Source organism: Nematostella vectensis, chromosome 4 (genome assembly GCF_932526225.1).
Source record: "Nematostella vectensis chromosome 4, jaNemVect1.1, whole genome shotgun sequence".
NCBI classification, from domain to species: Eukaryota; Metazoa; Cnidaria; class Anthozoa; order Actiniaria; family Edwardsiidae; genus Nematostella; species Nematostella vectensis.
This window is the reverse complement of record NC_064037.1, coordinates 18,283,471-18,308,490: the sequence shown is the minus strand read 5'-3', so window position 1 is coordinate 18,308,490 and position 25,020 is coordinate 18,283,471. Positions and strand designations below refer to the sequence as shown.

The 25,020-nt window shown below is 43.8% G+C and overlaps 1 protein-coding gene across 7 annotated transcripts in view; it reads left to right on the top strand.

The window, feature by feature from the left end:
- The first annotated feature begins 258 nt into the window (after nucleotides 1–258).
- Nucleotides 259–25,020, top strand: part of LOC5504275 (zinc metalloproteinase nas-5) — a 26,852-nt gene continuing 2,090 nt past the window's right edge. The window contains exons 1-15 of one of the 7 annotated variants that reach the window (XM_048726111.1): nucleotides 259–415; nucleotides 498–533; nucleotides 2,896–2,955; nucleotides 3,577–3,612; nucleotides 4,029–4,088; nucleotides 4,682–4,717; nucleotides 5,133–5,192; nucleotides 5,804–5,839; nucleotides 6,255–6,314; nucleotides 6,911–6,946; nucleotides 7,543–7,659; nucleotides 11,068–11,197; nucleotides 13,159–13,334; nucleotides 18,002–18,229; nucleotides 18,935–19,088. In XM_048726111.1, coding sequence (XP_048582068.1) covers nucleotides 340–415; nucleotides 498–533; nucleotides 2,896–2,955; nucleotides 3,577–3,612; nucleotides 4,029–4,088; nucleotides 4,682–4,717; nucleotides 5,133–5,192; nucleotides 5,804–5,839; nucleotides 6,255–6,314; nucleotides 6,911–6,946; nucleotides 7,543–7,659; nucleotides 11,068–11,197; nucleotides 13,159–13,334; nucleotides 18,002–18,229; nucleotides 18,935–19,088 — 1,301 coding nt within the window. In that variant the 5' untranslated portion in view covers nucleotides 259–339. The remainder of the gene's footprint in view (nucleotides 416–497; nucleotides 534–2,895; nucleotides 2,956–3,576; nucleotides 3,613–4,028; nucleotides 4,089–4,681; nucleotides 4,718–5,132; nucleotides 5,193–5,803; nucleotides 5,840–6,254; nucleotides 6,315–6,910; nucleotides 6,947–7,542; nucleotides 7,660–11,067; nucleotides 11,198–13,158; nucleotides 13,335–18,001; nucleotides 18,230–18,934; nucleotides 19,089–25,020) is intronic. The other 6 variants (XM_048726110.1, XM_048726109.1, XM_048726114.1 and 3 more) reach the window with 6 other exon arrangements.

Below are 25,020 nucleotides of genomic sequence, written 5' to 3'. Positions count from 1 at the left end.
ACTGTAAGGTCTTACAAGGTTATTGTTTTTTAAGGAACATTTCAGTCGTGAAGACAATTAATGGAATCCCCTCTTATCCTAACAGCCAGCAACACAGGACGTAACCCTAATTGTCCCAAACTGCAATTACTACTTCTTATTACCAGGCGTTTAACTAACACCTCATCCCACCTCGAAGCTCATCATATTTTCATAACGGTCATTAAGGCAAAGTCCACAAACCATCAGTTTTAATGACTCATGGAGAGGTCCGACTAAATTAAACAAGCAATCACATATACCTTATCAAAACGCAAGCGTACCAGTGAAAAATCACTTGTCTTACTCGACACGCCAAAGATGAGAGTCTTCGCGCTCCTTGTGGCCTTCGCAATCGCGGGCTCCGAGGCTGCGTTTCTAAACTCCCGCGAGAAAAGTAAGAAGCTTTCTTCCAAGAGTGTTTGAATTGCAGTGAGAAATTCCGTGGTAGAGATTTTGAGATTTTTTTTTTTCCTCAGTTACTCAAATTGACCCACCTGAGCCACCACCGAAAGGTAGGTGTACCAAACTATAGATTTAGGGGGAAATTAAGGTAACTGCCCATTTTGCGCAGGAAAAAGGATGAGTTTCGCGCTCTAGCGAAGACGTGGACGGTTGAAGTATAACTCGCTTTATACTCTGTTCGCTGACGCTCTAGCGAAGACGTGGACAATTAAGTATAACTGGCTTTATACTCGCTGTTGAAGAAATAGATTCCTTAGTTAGACATTGTCTGTTTCCTGATATAAAATATTTGTATTTTTATTAAAACTAAAGTTTAGAATTTACCGTTAAGTGCTTAAAAAGTTTGTTTTTCTTTGCCATGTTCTAAGCGCATATATATTATATACAGCCCATTGCAGAAATTCTGTCCACCAAGTATATAAGTATATCGGGTTTCTTCTAGTTTGTAAAATAACGAAAGGGGAATGGATTTTTGACATCATTCTTCTACTTTGGGTGTATTCAGGTTTGTAGAGGAGGGGGGGCGATATTCCGAAGGATTTATGGGGAACCTATAAGTCCTATGACGAAAAGGGTATCCCAAAAGGGGTAATTTTGTGAATTGTTTAGTGCTCATAACTCTAACACTTTTTTAAAACGAAAAATGGAAACTTTAGCTTCAAAACCCTGCAGTCTTCGTTACTTTTAGTGTCCTTTTGTAAGGATGGAAAATACATTTACTAGGAAAGTTTGTGAACCAAATTTATCGAATTTGAATAAAGGTTTTTCATCTCTTTCGCTTCAAGTGGCTTTTTCGCTACTCACTACTATGGCTCAATAGTGAGTACGGGAGCCAATCAAATTGCTAGATTCGTGATAGTTTGTGAGTGGATTTAAACTTTATTTATTATATACATACTGAAAAATACTCACTGAAAACATATTCAGTAAATTTTCATTCGTTCACTGGTCTCATCAAATCAGAGGCGCGAACAATGTTTTGTCACCGTGAAGAAAAGTCGTTCGCGGTTCTGATTGGACGAACGATATTTTTTACTGCACTTTATATGGTTTCAATCCCAACGCGGGAAGACGGGTAGCTTTGCATGTCACTTGTTATTGAGCTCCATTGAGCGAGAGAACGAAATAAAACTGTGAAAATTGGATACAAAGCGTTAAAAATGGAAGACAATAGATTTGCTACTCTTAATGACACTGTAGAGGATTATTTAGAAAGTCTTGAAAATAAGAATACAAAATTTGGATAAAGGTTTGTAATTACAAAGGGAAAAACCGAGCGAGATATAAGGCTGTTAAAACGCTATCTAGCATCACAGTCTGTGCGTGACATTAGCGAGACAGATTTATTTCAATGTAAGTTTCCTGTCTGAAAATCTTTAACTGAACCGTCGAACAGCACAAACCTCGGGGCCTCTACAGCCAAGTCTAATAAATAGTTATGTTAATAGCTTATTATAAATTTCTTAGTATGTATAAAATGAACAAAATACAGCATGAAAGTGCTTTGTACAGTTTTTATTCACTCGTTGTTTTGTATAAAAAAAACTCACTCGTTTGCTGCGCTAATTTGTTCGTTTTTTGATACTGCACAATTCGTGAATAAAACCGTACGCGCGCACTTTCCATGCAGTATTCTCTATATCATTCATTATCTAAGATATTTCATTTTAAGACGCACGATTTAGTGTTTTTTAATAACTATCGTTGAGCGATTTTACGAGAATACAACTCCTTTTTCATCATTGCTTTTTACATGTGTTTCACAAGGTGTCCACCCGGTTTTTAAATTCTAAAAATGCTTATCGTTAGATTATGTATCTATTTTTAAAGCGGTAGTCATATATCTAGAAAGAAGTACAGGCGCGAAGTGTTTCCAAACGCAGAATACGGAATAAACACTTAAACATCGACGTTGTCTCTATCTTGAGCAAAAAAAAAAGCAATTTTCAAAGGTTTGACAAAATGGAAACAATAAAGTGTTGAAATCTCAGGCCCGGAAGATAAGTTGCTTCATGAAAATTCCCGAGAGAGTAAAATCTGTCGACATGGAAACAATTAGTAAATGCAATAAGGTTTTGCCAAAGCGGTAAACGTTCGACAACAATTCATATTCCATTTGCTTCTATCTTTTGGGTGTTTATGAATAATGCAATTGAGATGAGATGGAATAGACTTTTATTTGGGGAAAAACTTGATATCTATAACAAATAATTTACACCATTTACACTTTTTTTTAATCGCGTTGTTGTCGACTTTTCTTCTTCTAAATTGCCCTAGGAAATATATAATTAATTTGCTTTTCCAAGTTGCAATTTTGTTTTTCCAAGTCGCACTTTTGTTTTTTTAAATTGCCCTTTTGTTTATCAAAATTGGTGTTTTGTTTTTCTAAGTTGCATTTTTGTTTTCTTGTAGCAAAATCACTCTTAGGACTACCCCTCTTTGGACGAGCCAATCACAAACGCCAGCCACCAGGTACGTTCTTGTTACCCCCCCCCCCCCCCCATCCAACCAATCGTAACCTTCCCCCAACCCATCGTAACCCTCCCCCAACCCATCGTAACCATCCCCAACCAAAAGTAACCCTCCCCAAAACCCATCGTAACCCTCCCCCCAACCCATCGTAACCATCCCCAACCAAAAGTAACCCTCCCCAAAACCCATCGTAACCCTCACCAACCAATCGTAACCTTCCCCCAACCCATCGTTACCCTCCCCCAAACCCATCGTAACCCCCCCAACCCATCGTAACTCCCCCCAACCCATCGTAACCCTCCCCCCCAACCCATCGTAACCCTCCCCCCAAACCATCGTAACCCTCCCCAACCCATCGTTACCTTCCCCAACCCATCGTAACCCTCCCTCAAACCCATCGTAACCCTCCCCCAATCACATCGTAACCCTCCCCAACCCATCGTAACCCTCCCCAAACCATCGTAACCCTCCCCAACCCATCGTAACCCTCCCCCCAACCCATCGTAACCCTCCCCAAACGCATCGTAACCCATCGTAACCCTTCCCCAAACCCATCGTAACCCTTCCTCCAACGCATCGTAGCTCCTCGTATATTGAGATAATTTTTTTGTTTTTTCTCAGTTACTCAAATTGACCCACCTGAGCCACCACCGAAAGGTAGGTGTACCAAATTATAGATTTAAGGGGGAATTAAGGTTACTGCCTTTTTGTGTAGCGGAAAGATGTAACCTTCCAAACTTTCAAACAAATACGCTAGGGATAGAAATATCTAGCGAAGACGTTGACGGTTCAACTATAACTCGCTTTATACTGGCTGTTGAAGAAATAAATACTTTATATTAGACATTTACTTAGAAACAAAAACTTCAACTTTGAAAAACAAAAGGGTCAATTTAGAAAAACCAAAGGGCAACTTAGAAAAACAAAACTGCAACTTTGAAAAACAAAACGGCAATTTAGAAGAAGAAAAAATCGACTACATCGCAGTTTTTGTTTTATATGCCCCTCGTTGATTTTTTCTTCTTCTAAATTGCCCGTTTGTTTTTCTAAGTTGCAATTTCGTTTTCTTGTAGCAAAATCACTCTTAGGACTACCCCTCTTTGGACGAGCCAATCACAAACGCCAGCCACCAGGTACGTTCTTGTTACCCCCCCCCCCCCCAACCAATCGTAACCTTCCCCCAACCCATCGTAACCATCCCCAACTAAAAGTAACCCTCCCCAAAACCCATCGTAACCCTCCCCCCAACCCATCGTAACCATCCCCAACCAAAAGTAACCCTCCCCAAAACCCATCGTAACCCTCCCCAACCAATCGTAACCTTCCCCCAACCCATCGTTACCCTCCCCCAAACCCATCGTAACCCCCCAACCCATCGTAACTCCCCCCAACCTATCGTAACCCTCCCCCCAACCCATCGTAACCCTTCCCCCAAACCATCGTAACCCTCCCCAACCCATCGTAACCTTCCCCAACCCATCGTAACCCTCCCTCAAACCCATCGTAACCCTCCCCCAATCACATCGTAACCCTCCCCCAACCCATCGTAACCCTCCCCAAACCATCGTTACCCTCCCCAACCCATCGTAACCCTCCCCCCAACCCATCGTAACCCTCCCCAAACGCATCGTAACCCATCGTAACCCTTCCCCAAACCCATCGTAACCCTTCCTCCAACGCATCGTAGCTCCTCGTATATTGAGATAATTTTTTTGTTTTTTCTCAGTTACTCAAATTGACCCACCTGAGCCACCACCGAAAGGTAGGTGTACCAAATTATAGATTTAAGGGGGAATTAAGGTTACTGCCTTTTTGTGTAGCGGAAAGATGTAACCTTCCAAACTTTCAAACAAATACGCTAGGGATAGAAATATCTAGCGAAGACGTTGACGGTTCAACTATAACTCGCTTTATACTGGCTGTTGAAGAAATAAACACTTTATATTAGACATTTACTTAGAAACAAAAACTTCAACTTTGAAAAACAAAAGGGCAATTTAGAAAAACCAAAGGGCAACTTAGAAAAACAAAACTGCAACTTTGAAAAACAAAACGGCAATTTAGAAGAAGAAAAAATCGACTACATCGCAGTTTTTGTTTTATATGCCCCTCGTTGATTTTTTCTTCTTCTAAATTGCCCGTTTGTTTTTCTAAGTTGCAATTTCGTTTTCTTGTAGCAAAATCACTCTTAGGACTACCCCTCTTTGGACGAGCCAATCACAAACGCCAGCCACCAGGTACGTTCTTGTTACCCCCCCCCCCCAACCAATCGTAACCTTCCCCCAACCCATCGTAACCCTCCCCCCAACCCATCGTAACCATCCCCAACCAAAAGTAACCCTCCCCAAAACCCATCGTAACCCTCCCCCCAACCCATCGTAACCATCCCCAACCAAAAGTAACCCTCCCCAAAACCCATCGTAACCCTCCCCAACCAATCGTAACCTTCCCCCAACCCATCGTTACCCTCCCCCAAACCCATCGTAACCCCCCAACCCATCGTAACTCCCCCCAACCTATCGTAACCCTCCCCCCAACCTATCGTAACCCTCCCCCCAAACCATCGTAACCCTCCCCAACCCATCGTAACCTTCCCCAACCCATCGTAACCCTCCCTCAAACCCATCGTAACCCTCCCCCAATCACATCGTAACCCTCCCCAACCCATCGTAACCCTCCCCAAACCATCGTAACCCTCCCCAACCCATCGTAACCCTCCCCCAACCCATCGTAACCCTCCCCAAACGCATCGTAACCCACCGTAACCCTTCCCCAAACCCATCGTAACCCTTCCTCCAACGCATCGTAGCTCCTCGTATATTGAGATAATTTTTTTGTTTTTTCTCAGTTACTCAAATTGACCCACCTGAGCCACCACCGAAAGGTATGTGTACCAAATTATAGATTTAAGGGGGAATTAAGGTTACTGCCTTTTTGTGTAGCGGAAAGATGTAACCTTCCAAACTTTCAAACAAATACGCTAGGGATAGAAATATCTAGCGAAGACGTTGACGGTTCAACTATAACTCGCTTTATACTGGCTGTTGAAGAAATAAATACTTTATATTAGACATTTACTTAGAAACAAAAACTTCAACTTTGAAAAACAAAAGGGCAATTTAGAAAAACCAAAGGGCAACTTAGAAAAACAAAACTGCAACTTTGAAAAACAAAACGGCAATTTAGAAGAAGAAAAAATCGACTACATCGCAGTTTTTGTTTTATATGCCCCTCGTTGATTTTTTCTTCTTCTAAATTGCCCGTTTGTTTTTCTAAGTTGCAATTTCGTTTTCTTGTAGCAAAATCACTCTTAGGACTACCCCTCTTTGGACGAGCCAATCACAAACGCCAGCCACCAGGTACGTTCTTGTTACCCCCCCCCCCCCCAACCAATCGTAACCTTCCCCCAACCCATCGTAACCCTCCCCCCAACCCATCGTAACCATCCCCAACCAAAAGTAACCCTCCCCAAAACCCATCGTAACCCTCCCCCCAACCCATCGTAACCATCCCCAACCAAAAGTAACCCTCCCAAAAACCCATCGTAACCCTCCCCAACCAATCGTAACCTTCCCCCAACCCATCGTTACCCTCCCCCAAACCCATCGTAACCCCCCAACCCATCGTAACTCCCCCCAACCCATCGTAACCCTCCCCCCAACCCATCGTAACCCTCCCCCCAAACCATCGTAACCCTCCCCAACCCATCGTAACCCTCCCCCAACCCATCGTAACCCTCCCTCAAACCCATCGTAACCTTCCCCAACCCATCGTAACCCTCCCCCAATCCCATCGTAACCCTCCCCCCAACCCATCGTAACCCTCTCCCCAACCCATCGTAACCCTCCCCAACGCATCGTAACCCATCGTAACCCTTCCCCAAACCCATCGTAATCCTTCCCCCAACGCGTCGTAGCTCCTCGTATATTGAGATAATTTTTTTGGTTTTCCTCAGTTACTCAAATTGACCCACCTGAGCCACCACCGAAAGGTAGGTGTACCAAATTATAGATTTAGGGGGGAATCAAGGTTACTGCCTATTTTGTGTAGCGGAAAGATGTAACCTTCCAAACTTCCAAACAAATACGCTAGGGGTAGAAATATCTAGCGAAGACGTTGACGGTATAACTCCCTTTATACTGGCTGTTGAAGAAATAAATCCTTTAGATTAGACATTTACTTAGAAACAAAAACTTCAACTTTGAAAATCAAAAGGGCAATTTAGAAAAACAAAAGGGCAACTTAGAAAAACAAAACCGCAACTTTGAAAAACAAAAGGGCAATTTAGAAGAATAAAAATTCGACTACATCGCAGTTTTTGTTTTATATACCCCTCGGCGATTTTTTCTTCTTCTAAATTGCCCGTTTGTTTTTCTAAGTTGTAATTTCGTTTTCTTGTAGCAAAAGCCCCCTATGGACGAGCCAATCACAAACGCCAACCACCAGTAACTTAGCGTGGCGTAAAATACATGGCCCTTCAGCCAGCGTAATGCTGGTACTGGGCGGACAGGGGGTTTAACAGTTCAATGTCATCCAAAGGCTCCCGTTGATACGTAATGTTAGCGTTTCCACATTTCATTCATTCAGAGCGGAACTTCAAGGGGCCTGTCAAGCGCGCTGCTCTCGAAGATAATGGTGTAGACCGCTGGCCTACATCCACGGTGAATGGAAAAAAAGTTGTAGAAATACCCTACACGGTTACAGGTTGGTTTTGCTTAGAATCATAAATACTGTTGCAAGATTTATTTACGAATATAGGAAAACACCCCCTGCGGTCGTGTGCGATAATGGAAACATTTACTATCGTACGGTCAAATAACCTGCGTGTGATGATGTGGGAAGCAGTCTTTACTATCTATTACCAGGGTCACACACCCAGGATAAGGTCCATAACATCTTAAGGAGGTTCGGACCATAAGAAAATTGAGTGTGGGGAGGGGGGGGGGAGTGCAGAATTACACCAGGTGGATATTTTTTATCGAATGTGCATTGTTTTTTTTTTCTATTTTTTAGTAGAATTTTATAGTCAATTTCTTATGCGCGCTCTCTATGGTCTCTTGCAGAGTGAGATTGTTTGAAAAGTGGAATTCAATAAAAGCACAGGTGTACAGTGAAAAGTTTTCCTACGCGATCGATAATATATTTCCAACGCTGAAAAAAGTTCTTTTACAGTTAAATAGAGTGAATGAGCAGGTTTGTTTTAGAAGAATTCTTTCCGAATTTCAGTTAAATGAAAATGTCCAGCCGAATTTCTTCTTGGCTCCTTTCATCAACTCAACTAGTAGCGTCTGGTACAAAACCAGTTAAAGTCAACCAACTTCGACCGCTCCATTGACCGATTAAAAGTTTACAAACCCAAGTGGGCGTAAAACTGCGATTCAGTCCCACTCGAGATCTCAGAGTTGACAGGCCACGCAAACCCTGAATCAATCTCCAGTTACAGCCTCAATCACTTGGAAAAGCAACGACGGACGTCCAACACGCTGGCAGGGTTTAAAAGACCAGCTAGTTCCACAGTCTCGCGAATCTCGTAAGCAAAGTCTAGTAAATCCAACTACAAGCGTTAATCCTGCATCTGGCACAACCCATAGAAGGAATGACATGTATGCCATGATGCATTGCGATTCAAATATATTACCGTTTTGCGTGACGCCATCATTCACTCACGTTCTTGCAGACACTGCAAACATGGCGGTCTGATTTTTCGCGCATTTGTTTCAAACGACGCTTTAAACTCATTTTCAAGCTTTTCGATATCTCAGAATATTTTGAATATCCTGGCATTAAATATCATGGCATCAAGAAAAGCAGAAAACAACTGTGTATCTAAAAATATAGGTCGAGGGGACTGGTTTTAAGATGGTTATAGATCTTCACCACATGTCTTGTGCTTTTCCACATCTTGTTTTTTTTATAGCTAAATTGAAGAGTAAATAAACGTACGAAAATGTGAGTAAACTTCAGTAAATTAAGTTTCCTGAACAGCCTGATGTCAAAACCATTAAGCAAAGTCCCTGAAAGGTAATTTCCTCTTACCTTTTAGCCGTAGTCACTGCTTTTTTATGCTAGATAATCGCATACCATATAACATTTTTGCATTAAATTAAGCCGAAAATGATGTAAAACCTAGGCTGTATGACTTAAAGATACTGATAGTTAATTGACATTGTACTTACCTTTATTCGTTCAGGATAAGGTTGGTAACAACAGCAAAATTCATCTGGGCGTACTTAGTCAAGATAAATGTGGCCGCCATTTTGTATGACACGCTGTGCAGTAAGCGATTGCCGTTAAAGCCGCATTGTCATCAGTTTACTTCCGGAGGTCCGACTGAAACCTCAAGCGTTAAAAGACAAAAGAATCTATTAAAATCCGAGATATTTAACAGGCCATCCGCTCTAAATTATCAATCACATCCTCAAAGAAACTTCCAATAGACACACTGCTTTCAATATTTACTGGGATACCTGTGGTAGCCCAGTCATAAAATGCAACTGTTTTTTTTTTCTGCTCGCGATATGGCCAAAGCTGCGAAATATCCCAAAACCTCTGCGCCATAGTCGATCCCTTCTGCATAATTTAAAACTGTGTCATGGCCGCCATCTTTGATTTTGAGATTCCAGCTCTCAGATCCATGTTATTTGTGCAGTTGAAGGCCAGATTCGCGATTTCATTCCATTTGCGACCCGATCAAGACCCGAGACACGTGGCCAGGCTCGAGATTAGAATTATCTATTGTCTGCTTTAGACAAATACCTTTTTACTTCAAGACGTAATTAAATGTTCTCTGGACACTCATGAATGGGCTCGAGGTATTTACCTTTATAACTTAATCTATTTTGAAGTGGGAGTATTTTGAAGCTTATTGATGATAATCTTCTCCTACAAATCGCTATGAATGAATCCCAAAGAAGTGACTTCCTTACATCGCGACACTTGACCGGCTACCCATAAGACACATTTTGTTTTCTTGCTATAAAATGTCTTGGTCTCTCTCACTGAATGTCATGATTTTTTCACCATGTAGATTTTAATAAAGTAGAGCATATGTGTAAATTGAGACAAGTTCCAACAGAATATCGAGCAGGTTTCAACAATATTCGTAAAAACGTGTTGTATAAGTAACTCAACTAAAAAAGCTTAAGCCTGCTGCTTTGGTTTGGTATCATTTTTAGAGGTAAACATGTCATTAGTCATGTGTTGTGTAAGATATGTAAAACTATGAAAATTATTTTAGTATTTTAGTGCTTACTTATTTTTTTTGGTATTTTGCTCGACTAGTGCGATTTCGTTTTTCGCGCGAAATTTACCGAGGAATTCCCTCATCCATGATTAATTTTTTTATAGAATGTAGTGTTATTTCTTGTTTTCACCTAACGTTACGGTTCTGGACGTTCTGGTGGACTAGAATCTGGAATTCCCAACCTCCTGGAACGGAAACAATAAGTGATTGTTAAGGAAAGAGGGCGTTTGTTCCCCCTCCCCTGTGGAAATTCCTCGTCGTTTGATCCTACACCCCCCTGGAATTTCCCAAAAAACCCATAGGGGGAGGGGAGGGTGTGGATATTTTCTGAAGCACACAAAAGTTTTGTACATGTCTGTGTAACATGACCATTCGAGGCTAGCTACTGTTCTGTTCCATGTCACAAATGCAACTTGTACAATTCTAGTGTTGGGAATCAAACTTTTAAAATTTGAATCGAAATTTGCAGACATGGTTCATGGCAATATTCACTTTGATTAATTTAGGTTCAGTTTATATATTAAAGATATGTTTTAAAAAATGACAGCGTGATTTTTATTACCTCTCCCCAGCAATTTTTTTCGGAAATATATATATATATTTTTTTTTTGGGGGGGGGGGGAATCCTGCAGCCCCCATCAATTTTCTAATGGTCCGTCCCTAACGAAGGAGGATCTATCAGTGAATAGTCCTACGTTAATCAAAACTAACAATTTCAATAGAAACCCGAATATTCGTCAATTCGCTTTGCTAAGGATGGAAAAGAATGATAAAAATCGATATCACAGTGAATGCAAGCTCGAACTTTATAGGCAAGCCATAATACTGCACAATTGTCAATTGCTCGCAATATTCTTCGCCATCTTTAGCAGGTCTAAGCGCTGCCCATCAGAATGCCATCGAAAGAGCCGTGGCAGAGTTAAACAGCAGGACTTGCATTCGGTTGGTAGCACGTAACAATGAAAACGACTACGTCAAGATTGATGGTTCGCAGAATGGGTAAGAGCCACGACTACCACAACCACCACCATCTCTTCCACTACCACCACCACTACCACCATCTCCACCACAACCACCACCATCTCCACCACTAACATCCCCACCACTACCACCACCATCTCCACTACTACCACCACCATCACCAACACTACCACCACCATCTCCACCACCATTACCACCACCACTACTACCACTACCACCATCTCCACCACCATCAGCACCACCACTACCTTCTCCGCCACAACCACCACCACCACCATCTCCACCACTACCACCACCATCACCGCCGTCATCATCTCAACAACTACCACCACCACTAGCACCGCCAACACCACCACCATCACCGCTACCATCACCACCACCACCACCACCACCACTATCACCATCACAGCCACAATCACCACCATCACCACCACCATCACCGCTACCATCACCACCACCATCTCCACCACCAATACCACCATCACCGCCACAATTTCTACCACCATCACCACCACCATCACCACCACTACCACCATCACCACCACTACTACCACCATCTACACCATCACCACCACCATCATCATCATCATCATCATCACCATCAACATTAGCCAGAGCAAAGGGCTTGGGAAAATGACGGGTCCCGCGCGCCTGGAGACAAGGATGAAGCGAACATAGGAAAAGGGAGCGCTTGCAGCCGACCTCGTGTTTTTTACCGTACGCCTCCATGCAAGATGGCTGTGCGCGCTGTTCGTTTCACCCCAGTATTTCAAATAAAAGCTCTCGCTTAGTTGCCTCAGATTTCCCGGATAGCCGAGGCCTCTGTTCGCGAGGAAAAGAGACATCTGCCATGGGTCGAAACTCGCTTTGTTGAGCCGCCGTCCACGATCGTGGACGGGGAGATCCAGAGCGCATGCTCCGTTCATTGTTTACTGGCCACTATTTGAGCCACATGACTAGCGCATGCGTGAAGCGTATATCCGCTGTGGGATAATGAGCCCGCATTCGAAATGGTGTAGAAATATCACGCGACGAATTAAAAAGTTACAAGAAGCCATTTAATGCCTTATCTTCAATTCAGAATCTTCTCTCTTTTGATTACCGAGTCAATCTTCCGTTTACAGCTTTTGCATATTCTTCTGGAATAAACGGATCTAAGTTTACCTAAAAGTTTGGTAACATTTTCTTCGAGTCCAACTGCGATATTTACATTGAAGAAACTCACCTGCCCAGATGTCTTGAAATTTATCCCACATACAAGACAAAACTCGGCTTTGCTGCGTTTGCTGTTTACTCTTTTAAGTGACGTTTTAGGTGATTAAAATTGAACAGTTGCTTTCTTTTTTCGAAGAAGAGAACTGATTCATAATTTGCGACAAAACCCATGCAAAGCTTATTGACAGCTTTTGCGCGATGGTACATACGGGTTTTGGCAAGCTTTTAAAAATGAAGGATGCGATAGCTGTCATGCGGTTGCTCAGAAACGCTCACGTGTGAAAACAAAAACATTTTCGGCCGAGCGCAGATGTCTTTTTTCCTTGCGAACGCCAGCCCAGCGAAATACAGAGAAAAGAGGCCTCTGCTAGTAGGGAAGCCTCAATTCAGCTCGCGCGTAAGAATACGTTTCATAACGGTTTTTTTTACGGCCTGGCGCGCGCCTCGTCACCTCTTTTATTTCCCGACCCTTTGGCAATGCTACGCAGGCTACATCACCATCACGACCACGCCCATGACCACGACGAAGCCCATGACCATGACCACGACCACGACCACGACCACGACCACGACCACGACCATGACCATGACCATGACCATGACCATGACCATGACCATGACCATGACCATGATCACGACCATGATCACGACAACGACCACGACCACGCCCATGGACACGACCACGCCCATGACCATGACCACGCCCATGACCATGACCACGACCATCGATGGTCCTGATGGATGCCTTGTTCTTCTTTTATTAGATGTTCAACGCTTATCGGAAGGCAAGGAGGAGAGCAGACGATGATACTGGGAAGCGGTTGTCAATACAAGGGCAAAGTAATACATGAAGTAATGCACTCACTGGGATTCCTCCACGAGCAATGCCGAACGGACAGAGACTCCTATATCCAAGTGCATCCAGAAAGAATGGTCTCAGGTACACAAATTCAATGATTGTATATTAGAACTAAATTATCGTAATTTCGACTATAAAATCTGAGGTACATTTATATCACGGTAAATAAGTTCAGTTTAATTTAGTTAATTATCGCAAGGATAACATAGACTAAGTAGAATAATGCTGCCTGGGGCAAACTAGTGACATAACGACATGGGCGCGCGCACTGTTAGGTTCATATGTTCAAGTGTGAAGGGGTTCGACATGCCCCTCCCTTGTATCCCTACAAGCCTCTCCCTCGTATCCCTACAAGCCTCCCCTTGTATCCCTGCAAGCCTCCCCCTTGTATATCTACAAGCCTCTCCCTCGTATCCTTACAAGACCCTCCCTCGTATCCCTACAAGCCCCTCCCTCGTTTCCTACAAGCCTCTCTCTTGTATCCCTGCAAGCCTCCCCTTGTCTCCCTACAATCCTCTTCTTCCTCATATCACTACAAGCATCTCCCTCGTATCCCTACAAGCCTCTCCCTCGTATCCGTACAAGCCTCTCCCTCGTATCCCTACAAGCCTCCGCCCGTACCCCTACAAGCCTCCGCCCGTACCCCTTCAAGCCTCTGCCCCGTATCCCTACAAGCCTCTCCATCGTACCCCTACAAGCCTCCTCCCGTACCCCTAAAAGCCTCTACCTCGTAACCCTACAAGCCCCTCCATCGTATCCCTACAAGCTTCTACCTCGAATCCCTACAAGCCTTCTCCCATACAAGCCTCTCCCTCGTATCCCTACAAACCACTCCCTCGTACCCCTACAAGCCTCTCCCTCGTATCCCTACAAGCCTCTCCCTCGTATTCCTACAAGCTTCTCCCTCGTATTCCTACAAGCCTCTCTCTTGTATTCCTGCAAGCCCACCCCCCCTTGTATCCCTACAATCCTCTCCCTCGTATCCCTACAAGCATCTCCCTCGTATCCCTACAAGCCCCTCCATCGTATCCCTACAAGCCGCTCCCTCGAATCCCTACAAGCCCCATCCCATACCCCTACAAGCCCCTCTCTCTCGTATTCCTACAAGCTTCTCCGTCGTACCCCTACAAGCCTCTCTCTTGTATTCCTGCAAGCCTCCCCGTTGTATCCCTACAATCCTCTGCCTCGTATCCCTACAAGCCCTCCCATCGTATCCCTACAAGCCTCTACCTCGAATCCCTACAAGCCTCCTCGAATACCCCTACAAGCCCCTCCCTCGTATCCCTAGAAGCCTCTCCCTCGTATCCCTACAAGCCTCCGCCCGTACCCCTACAAGCCTCCTCCCGTACCCCTACAAGCCTCCGCTCGTACCCCTACAAGGCTCTCCCTCGTATCCCTACAAGCCTCTCCATCGTACCCCTACAAGCCTCCTCCCGTACCCCTACAAGCCTCTACCTCGTATCCCTACAAGCCCCTCCATCGTATCCCTACAAGCTTCTACCTCGAATCCCTACAAGCCTTCTCCCATACAAGCCTCTCTCTCTTATCCCTACAAGCCTCTCCCTCGTACCCCTACAAGCCTCTCCCTCGTACCCCTACAAGCCTCTACCCCGAATCCCTACAAGCCTCCTCCCATACCCCTACAAGCCTCTCCCTCGAATCCCTACAAGCCCCCTCCCATACCCCTAGAAGCCTCTCCCTCGTATTCCTACAAGCCGCTCCCTCGAATCCCTACAAGCCGCTCCCTCGAATCCCTATAGGCCTCCTCCCATACCCCTACAAGCCCCTCCCTCGTATTCCTACAAGCTTCTACCTCGTATTCCTACAAGCCTCTCTCTTGTATTCCTGCAAGCCTCCCCCTTGTATCCCTACAATCCTCTCCCACGTATCCCTACAAGCATCTCCCTCGTATCCCTACAAGCCCCTCCATCGTATCCCTACAAGCCTCTACCTCGAATCCCTACAAGCCTCCTCCCATACCTCCTCCCATACAAGCCTCTCTCTCTTATCCCTACAAGCCTCTCCCTCGTACCCCTACAAGCCTCTCCCTCGTATCCCTACAAGCCTCTCCCTCGTACCCCTACAAGCCTCTACCTCGAATCCCTACAAGCCTCCTCCCATACCCCTACAAGCCTCTCCCTCGAATCCCTACAAGCCTCTCCCTCGTACCCCTACAAGCCTCTACCTCGAATCCCTACAAGCCTCCTCCCATACCCCTACAAGCCTCTCCCTCGAATCCCTACAAGCCCCCTCCCATACCCCTACAAGCCTCTCCCTCGTATTCCTACAAGCCGCTCCCTCGAATCCCTATAGGCCTCCTCCCATACCCCTACAAGCCCCTCCCTCGTATTCCTACAAGCTTCTACCTCGTATTCCTACAAGCCTCTCTCTCTTGTATTCCTGCAAGCCTCCCCCTTGTATCCCTACAATCCTCTCCCACGTATCCCTACAAGCATCTCCCTCGTATCCCTACAAGCCCCTCCATCGTATCCCTACAAGCCTCTACCTCGAATCCCTACAAGCCTCCTCTCATACCCCTACAAGCCTCTCCCTCGTATTCGTACAAGCCGCTCCCTCGAATCCCTACAAGCCTCATCCCATACCCCTACAAGCCTCACCCTCGTACCTCTACAAGCCGCTCCCTCGAATCCCTACAAGCCTCATCCCATACCCCTACAAGCCTCTCCCTCGTACCTCTACAAGCCGCTACCTCGTATCCCTATAAGCCTCTCCCTCGTACCTCTACAAGCCTCTCCCTCGAATCCCTACAAGCCTCATCCCATACCCCTACAAGCCCCTCCCTCGTATTCCTACAAGCCTCTCCCTCATATCCCTACAATCCTCTCCCTCGTATCCCTACAAGCCGCTCCCTCGTATCCCTACAAGCCCCTCCCTCGTATCCCTACAAGCCCCTCCCTCGTATCCCTACAAGCCTCTTTCTTGTATCCCTGCAAGCCTCTCCCTCATATCACTACAAGCCCCTCCCTCGTATCCCTACAAGCCCCTCCCTCTTATCCCTTCGAGCCTATCTCTTGTATCCCGGCAAGCCTCTCCCTCATATCCCTACAAGCCCCCCCCCTCGTATCCCTGCAAGTCTCTCACTCGTATCCCTACAAGCCCCTTCCTCGTATCCCTACAAGCCTCTCTCTTGTATCCCTGCAAGCCTCCCCTTTATATCCCTACAATCCTCTCCGTCGTATCCCTACAAGCCTCTTCCTCTACAAGCATCTCGCTCGTATCCCTACAAGCATCTCGCTCGTATCCCTACAAGCCCCTCCCTCGTATCCCTACAAGCCTCTTCCTCGTATCCCTACAAGCCTCTTCCCCGTATCCCTACAAGCATCTCGCTCGTATCCCTACAAGCCCCTCCCTCGTATTCCTACAAGCCTCTCTCTTGTATCCCCTTATATCCTTACAATCCTCTCCGTCGTATCCCTACAAGCCTCTCCCTCATACCCCTACAAGCCTCTCCCTCGTATCCTTACAAGCCTCTCCCTCGTATTCCTACAAGCCTCTCTCTTGTATCCCTGCAAGCCTCCCCCTTGTATACCTACAAGCCCCTCCCTCGTATCCCTACAAGCCTCTCTCTTGTATCCCTACAAGCCCCTCCATCGTATCCCTACAAGCCTCTCCGTCGTATCTCTACAAGCCTCTTCCTCGTATCCCTACAAGCATCTCGCTCGTATCCCTACAAGCATCTCGCTCGTATCCCTACAAGCCCCTCCCTTGTATCCCTACAAGCCTCTTCCTCGTATCCCTACAAGCCTCTTCCTCGTATTCCTACAAGCATCTCGCTCGTATCCCTACAAGCCCTTCCCTCGTATTCCTACAACCCTCTCACTTGTATCCCTGCAAGCCTCCCCCTTGTATATCTACAAGCCTTTCCCTCGTATCCTTACAAGCCCCTCCCTCGTAACCCTACAAGCCTTTCTCTTGTATCCCTGCAAGCCTAGTGTCTGTTGATTACACGGGTCGAGTTCATCGTCTTGTATGATCTGGCTGCTTCCAGTGACGAGAGAGTTCTCCCGGTAACTCGCGTTGTTACGGTAAAAGTGAGAGATGGACACTCTCACGACTAGCATGAAGTCAAGAGGGATTATAACTCGATTACACCTCTCTTTCTGATGAGTTCAGTTTAAATTTTGGTCCAAATTCCATCCCTAATAATCTTACATTGACGAATTAACCAAGATCGCTTCAAACTTGATTTCCCCCCCCTCCCCTAATATTTCGAGGCCTGCTACTGCACTGATAAGTCACTACATAAAGCACCTAAGAGACTTTGCGTCTTGGAAATTTAATTTAAATGAAGTGAGGCCCATATTTTTCAATGGATATTCATTCTGACTTGTCTGTCAACATGATTTCTAAAAATGAAAACAACGATTTAGATTACGTTTTTCACACGCCAAAGACACCGCAAGATATCTCTTTGAAGTCCCAACATGGCCGACTTGCCCAAAATAGCCTCAAATGTGACGTCATCGCTGGTAGCCTATAGTCAAATTTATAACGATTATAGGAAAATATGCGATTAGTTTACTACTCATTTTTATTCTTACAAATAACAATCAGGTTCTGAAACTGTCATTTTCCATTCGCCATTTGCACTCGTTTATTGAGGTAAGTCCTACTGTCGCCATGGAACTACTTTAGTCGCAAGTGAGATACGTAATTCAAACTTTATCATAGGTAAAAGTAAAAATTTCGGCTAGATTGGGTCTGTTGTAATTCAATCTTTATCATAGGTAAAAGTAATAATTTCGAGAAGATTGGGTCGTCTGTTGTTATCGTCAGTGAGTACGACTACAACTCCTTGTTGCACTACTCGAAAACCACCTTCGCCAGCGGAAGTAGCCCCGTGATGGAGGCTACTGATAACCCCGACAAGCCACTTGGCAATAAGAACCACCCCTCGAAGCTCGACCTCAAGCGAATGAACGAGCTCTATGGATGCTCCGAGCAAAACGACAACTGTAAGTGGCAATTTCCTGCAATCGGCTACTTACACGCGACATCACGTGACTTGCTTTAAGGAAACATGTGACTTGCACTAAGAAATCACGTGACCTTTTGGATGGCAAACCCGCGCGCGCTCCGGCATCAATAAAAAACAACATTTTCAGCAAATGTCAGAAATGGCTGATTTCCATTGAAAGATCTGATTTTAAAATAGCTTTCTGACGAGACCGGCGCAGCCGTTTCTGTGATTAGGGACCTTAAGCAAGGGCGACGACGACGGCTAGGACGCGATTGAAAAAGATGTTTTCGCGCGTGGCGATCAATAACAATTTAATTGCAATGGAATAAGGGAAACATTATATTCAGAGACAGATAAAAATAAACTAAGGACATTATTTCTACTGCGGCAAACGTAGTTAGTAGAGTTTACAGTGCAAACGTCCGCGTCCACAATTGACTGTGAAACTTAGAGTTTCCTGCCGTCGGCGTCCGCGTTGCCGTCGTCTTTGCTTTAGGTCCCTATTTTTTACGCTTTTGCTACTCAAAAAGTTATGTGAATTTTTTTGGCGCGAATCGCCTATTGGTCCAAAATGTGTAAAATGATACAATGTGCATTTCTATCGGACATTTTTTGTTAAAAATAGGATTCTGCATACCTAGTGTTAATATAGACAGAGCACGTCACTGAGTAAGCGCTCAAGATTGCGTATTCTTAACAGATGAGAACTACATTGTAACGGTGATAACGAGTAATAGCTGGGGTGCGGGCACTGACGCGTTGATCTATATGGAGCTGTTCGACACGAATGATCAATCTGCTACTGAAACTGACGTCGCGACGGGAGGCTCGGAGGATGATTTTGAGGGTGGCGCGTAAGTAGAAATTTTTTGAAGCACTTTTTTGTCAGGTCAAGCAGGTGCCATATTATAAACTAACATGTATGCGAAATGTATAGCAACCAAGTAATGAAGGCAGTGTCCTTTATACAAACGGAGCACGTGGCTTATGGGTATTAGTATAAAACTCATCACGAAAATTGGGCAGAGGGGTAAACGCTACTGGATGCCATACAGGGGACAACCTTATATACCTTAAGGTCTATATGCCACACGGACGACAACCTTATATACCTTAAGGTCTATATGCCATACGGATGACAACTTTATATACCTCAAGGTCTGTATGCCATACGGACGACAACCTTATATACCTTAAGGTCTATATGCCATACAGGGGACAACCTTATATATCTTAAGGTCTATATGCCATACGGACGACAACCTTATATACCTTAAGGTCTATATGCCATACAGGGGACAACCTTATATACCTCAAGGTCTATATGCCATACGGACGACAACCTTATATACCTTAAGGTCTATATGCAATACAGGGGACAAACTTATATACCTTAAGGTCTATATGCCATACAGGGGAAAACTTTATATACCTCAAGGTCTGTATGCCATACGGACGACAACCTTATATGCCTTAAGGTCTATATGCCATACAGGGGACAACCTTATATACCTTAAGGTCTATATGCCATACGGACGACCTTATATACCTTAAGGTCTATATGCCATACGGACGACAACCTTATATACCATAAGGTCTATATGCCATACGGACGACAACCTTCTATACCTTAAGGTCTATATGCCATACGGACGACAACATTATATATCTCAAGGTCTATATGCCATACGGACGACAACCTTATATACATTAAGGTCTATATGCCATACGGACGACAACCTTATATACCTTAAGGTCTGTATGCCATAAGGACGACAACATTTTATACCTCAAGGTCTATATGCCATACGGATGACAACCTCATATACCTTAAGGTCTATATGCCATACGGACGACAACCTTATATACCTTAAGGTCTATATGCCATACAGGGGACAACCTTATATACCTTAAGGTCTATATGCCATACGGACGACAACCTTATATACCTCAAGGTCTATATGCCATACAGGGGACAACCTTATATACCTTAAGGTCTATATGCCATACGGACGACAACCTTATATACCTCAAGGTCTATATGCCATACGGACGACAACCTTATATACCTTAAGGTCTATATGCCATACAGGGGACAACCTTATATACCTTAAGGTCTATATGCCATACAGGGGAAAACTTTATATACCTCAAGGTCTGTATGCCATACGGACGACAACCTTATATACCTTAAGGTCTATATGCCATACAGGGGACAACCTTATATACCTTAAGGTCTATATGCCATACGGACGACAACCTTATCTACCATAAGGTCTATATGCCATACGGACGACAACCTTCTATACCTTAAGGTCTATATGCCATACGGACGACAACCTTATATACCCTAAGGTCTATATGCCATACGGACGACAACCTTATATGCCTTAAGGTCTATATGCCATACAGGGGACAACCTTATATACCTTAAGGTCTATATGCCATACGGACGACCTTATATACCTTAAGGTCTATATGCCATACAGACGACAACCTTATATACCATAAGGTCTATATGCCATACGGACGACAACCTTCTATACCTTAAGGTCTATATGCCATACGGACGACAACATTATATACCTCAAGGTCTATATGCCATACGGACGACAACCTTATATACCTTAAGGTCTATATGCCATACGGACGACAACCTTATATACCTTAAGGTCTATATGCCATAAGGACGACAACATTTTATACCTCAAGGTCTATATGCCATACGGATGACAACCTTATATACCTTAAGGTCTATATGCCATACGGACGACAACCTTATATACCTTAAGGTCTATATGCCATACAGGGGACAACCTTATATACCTTAAGGTCTATATGCCATACGGACGACAACCTTATATACCTCAAGGTCTATATGCCATACAGGGGACAACCTTATATACCTTAAGGTCTATATGCCATACGGACGACAACCTTATATACCTCAAGGTCTATATGCCATACGGACGACAACCTTATATACCTTAAGGCCTATATGCCATACAGGGGACAACCTTATATACCTTAAGGTCTATATGCCATACAGGGGAAAACTTTATATACCTCAAGGTCTGTATGCCATACGGACGACAACCTTATCTACCATAAGGTCTATATGCCATACGGACGACAACCTTCTATACCTTAAGGTCTATATGCCATACGGACGACAACCTTATATACCCTAAGGTCTATATGCCATACGGACGACAACCTTATATACCTTAAGGTCTATATGCCATACAGACGACAACCTTATATACCTTAAGGTCTATATGCAATACAGACGACAACCTTATATACCTTGAGGTCTATATGCCATACAGACGACAACCTTATATACCTTGAGGTCTATATGCCATACGGACGACAACCTTATATACCTTAAGGTCTATATGCCATACGGACGACAACCTTATATACCTTAAGGTCTATATGCCATACGGACGACAACCTTATATACCTTAAGGTCTATATGCCATACAGGGGACAACCTTATATACCTTAAGGTCTATATGCCATACGGAAGACAACCTTATATACCTCAAGGTCTATATGCCATACAGGGGACAACCTTATATACCTTAAGGTCTATATGCCATACGGACGACAACCTTATTTACCTCAAGGTCTATATGCCATACGGACGACAACCTTATATACCTTAAGGTCTATATGCCATACAGGGGACAACCTTATATACCTTAAGGTCTATATGCCATACGGACGACAACCTTATATACCTCAAGGTCTATATGCCATACGGACGACAACCTTATATACCTTAAGGTCTATATGCCATACAGGGGACAACCTTATATACCTTAAGGTCTATATGCCATACAGGGGACAACCTTATATACCTTAAGGTCTATATGCCATACGGACGACCTTATATACCTTAAGGTCTATATGCCATACGGACGACAACCTTATCTACCATAAGGTCTATATGCCATACGGACGACAACCTTCTATACCTTAAGGTCTATATGCCATACGGACGACAACCTTATATACCCTAAGGTCTATATGCCATACGGACGACAACCTTATATTCCTTAAGGTCTATATGCCATACAGGGGACAACCTTATATACCTTAAGTTCTATATGCCATACGGACGACCTTATATACCTTAAGGTCTATATGCCATACGGACGACAACCTTATATACCATAAGGTCTATATGCCATACGGACGACAACCTTCTATACCTTAAGGTCTATATGCCATACGGACGACAACATTATATACCTCAAGGTCTATATGCCATACGGACGACAACCTTATATACCTTAAGGTCTATATGCCATACGGACGACAACCTTATATACCTTAAGGTCTATATGCCATAAGGACGACAACATTTTATACCTCAAGGTCTATATGCCATACGGATGACAACCTTATATACCTTAAGGTCTATATGCCATACGGACGACAACCTTATATACCTTAAGGTCTATATGCCATACAGGGGACAACCTTATATACCTTAAGGTCTATATGCCATACGGACGACAACCTTATATACCTCAAGGTTTATATGCCATACAGGGGACAACCTTATATACCTTAAGGTCTATATGCCATACGGACGACAACCTTATATACCTCAAGGTCTATATGCCATACGGACGACAACCTTATATACCTTAAGGTCTATATGCCATACAGGGGACAACCTTATATACCTTAAGGTCTATATGCCATACAGGGGAAAACTTTATATACCTCAAGGTCTGTATGCCATACGGACGACAACCTTATCTACCATAAGGTCTATATGCCATACGGACGACAACCTTCTATACCTTAAGGTCTATATGCCATACGGACGACAACCTTATATACCCTAAGGTCTATATGCCATACGGACGACAACCTTATATACCTTAAGGTCTATATGCCATACGGACGACAACCTTATATACCTTAAGGTCTATATGCCATACGGACGACAAGCTTATATACCTCAAAGTCTGTATGCCATACGGACGACAACCTTATATACCTCAAGGTCTATATGCCATACGGACGACAACCTTATATACATTAAGGTGTATATGCCATATGGACGACAACCTTATATACCTCAAGGTCTATATGCCATACAGACGACAACCTTATATACCTTAAGGTCTATATGCCATACGGACGACAACCTTATATACCTTAAGGTCTATATGCCATACGGACGACAACCTTATATACCTTAAGGTCTATATGCCATACGGACAACAACCTTATATACCTCAAGGTCTATATGCCATACAGGGAACAACCTTATATACCTTAAGGTCTATATGTCATACAGACGACAACCTTATATACCTTAAGGTCTATATGCCATACGGACGACAACCTTATATACCTTAAGGTCTATATGCCATAAGGATGACAACATTATATACCTTAAGGTCTATATGCCATACAGACGACAACCTTATATACCTTAAGGTCTATATGCCATACAGGGGACATCCTTATATACCTCAAGGTTTGTATGCCATACGGAGGACAACCTTATATACCTTAAGGTCTATATGCCATACGGACGACAAGCTTATATAGCTCAAAGTCTGTATGCCATACGGACGACAACCTTATATACCTCAAGGTCTATATGCCATACGGACGACAACCTTATATACATTAAGGTGTATATGCCATATGGACGACAACCTTATATACCTCAAGGTCTATATGCCATACAGACGACAACCTTACATACCTTAAGGTCTATATGCCATACGGACGACAACCTTATATACCTTAAGGTCTATATGCCATACGGACGACAACCTTATATACCTTAAGGTCTATATGCCATACAGACGACAACCTTATATACCTCAAGGTCTATATGCCATACAGGGGACAACCTTATATACCTTAAGGTCTATATGTCATACGGACGACAACCTTATATACCTTAAGGTCTATATGCCATACGGACGACAACCTTATATACCTTAAGGTCTATATGCCATAAGGATGACAACATTATATACCTTAAGGTCTATATGCCATACAGACGACAACCTTATATACCTTGAGGTCTATATGCCATACGGACGACCTTATATACCTTAAGGTCTATATGCCATACGGACGACAACCTTATATACCATAAGGTCTATATGCCATACAGACGACAACCTTATATACCTTAAGGTCTATATGCCATACAGGGGACATCCTTATATACCTCAAGGTCTGTATGCCATACGGACGACAACCTTATATACCTTAAGGTCTATATGCCATACGGACGACAAGCTTATATACCTCAAGGTCTGTATGCCATACGGACGACAACCTTATATACCTCAAGGTCTATATGCCATACGAACGACAACCTTATATACATTAAGGTGTATATGCCATATGGACGACAACCTTATATACCTTAAGGTCTATATGCCATACAGACGACAACCTTATATACATTAAGGTGTATATGCCATATGGACGACAACCTTATATACCTTAAGGTCTATATGCCATAAGGACGACAACATTATATACATTAAGGTGTATATGCCATATGGACGACAACCTTATATACCTCAAGGTCTGTATGCCATACAGGGGACAACCTTATGTACCTTAAGGTCTGTATGCCATAACGGCGACAACCTTATAAAACGGATATTTCGAATTTCGCTTCATGGGCGAGTGTCGGTGTCAATATCAGACTTTTTTCGGCAATATTACCAATGATATCTGATTTTATCCAATTGGACCTCAGGGTCGACGAATAGTGGAGGGATATAT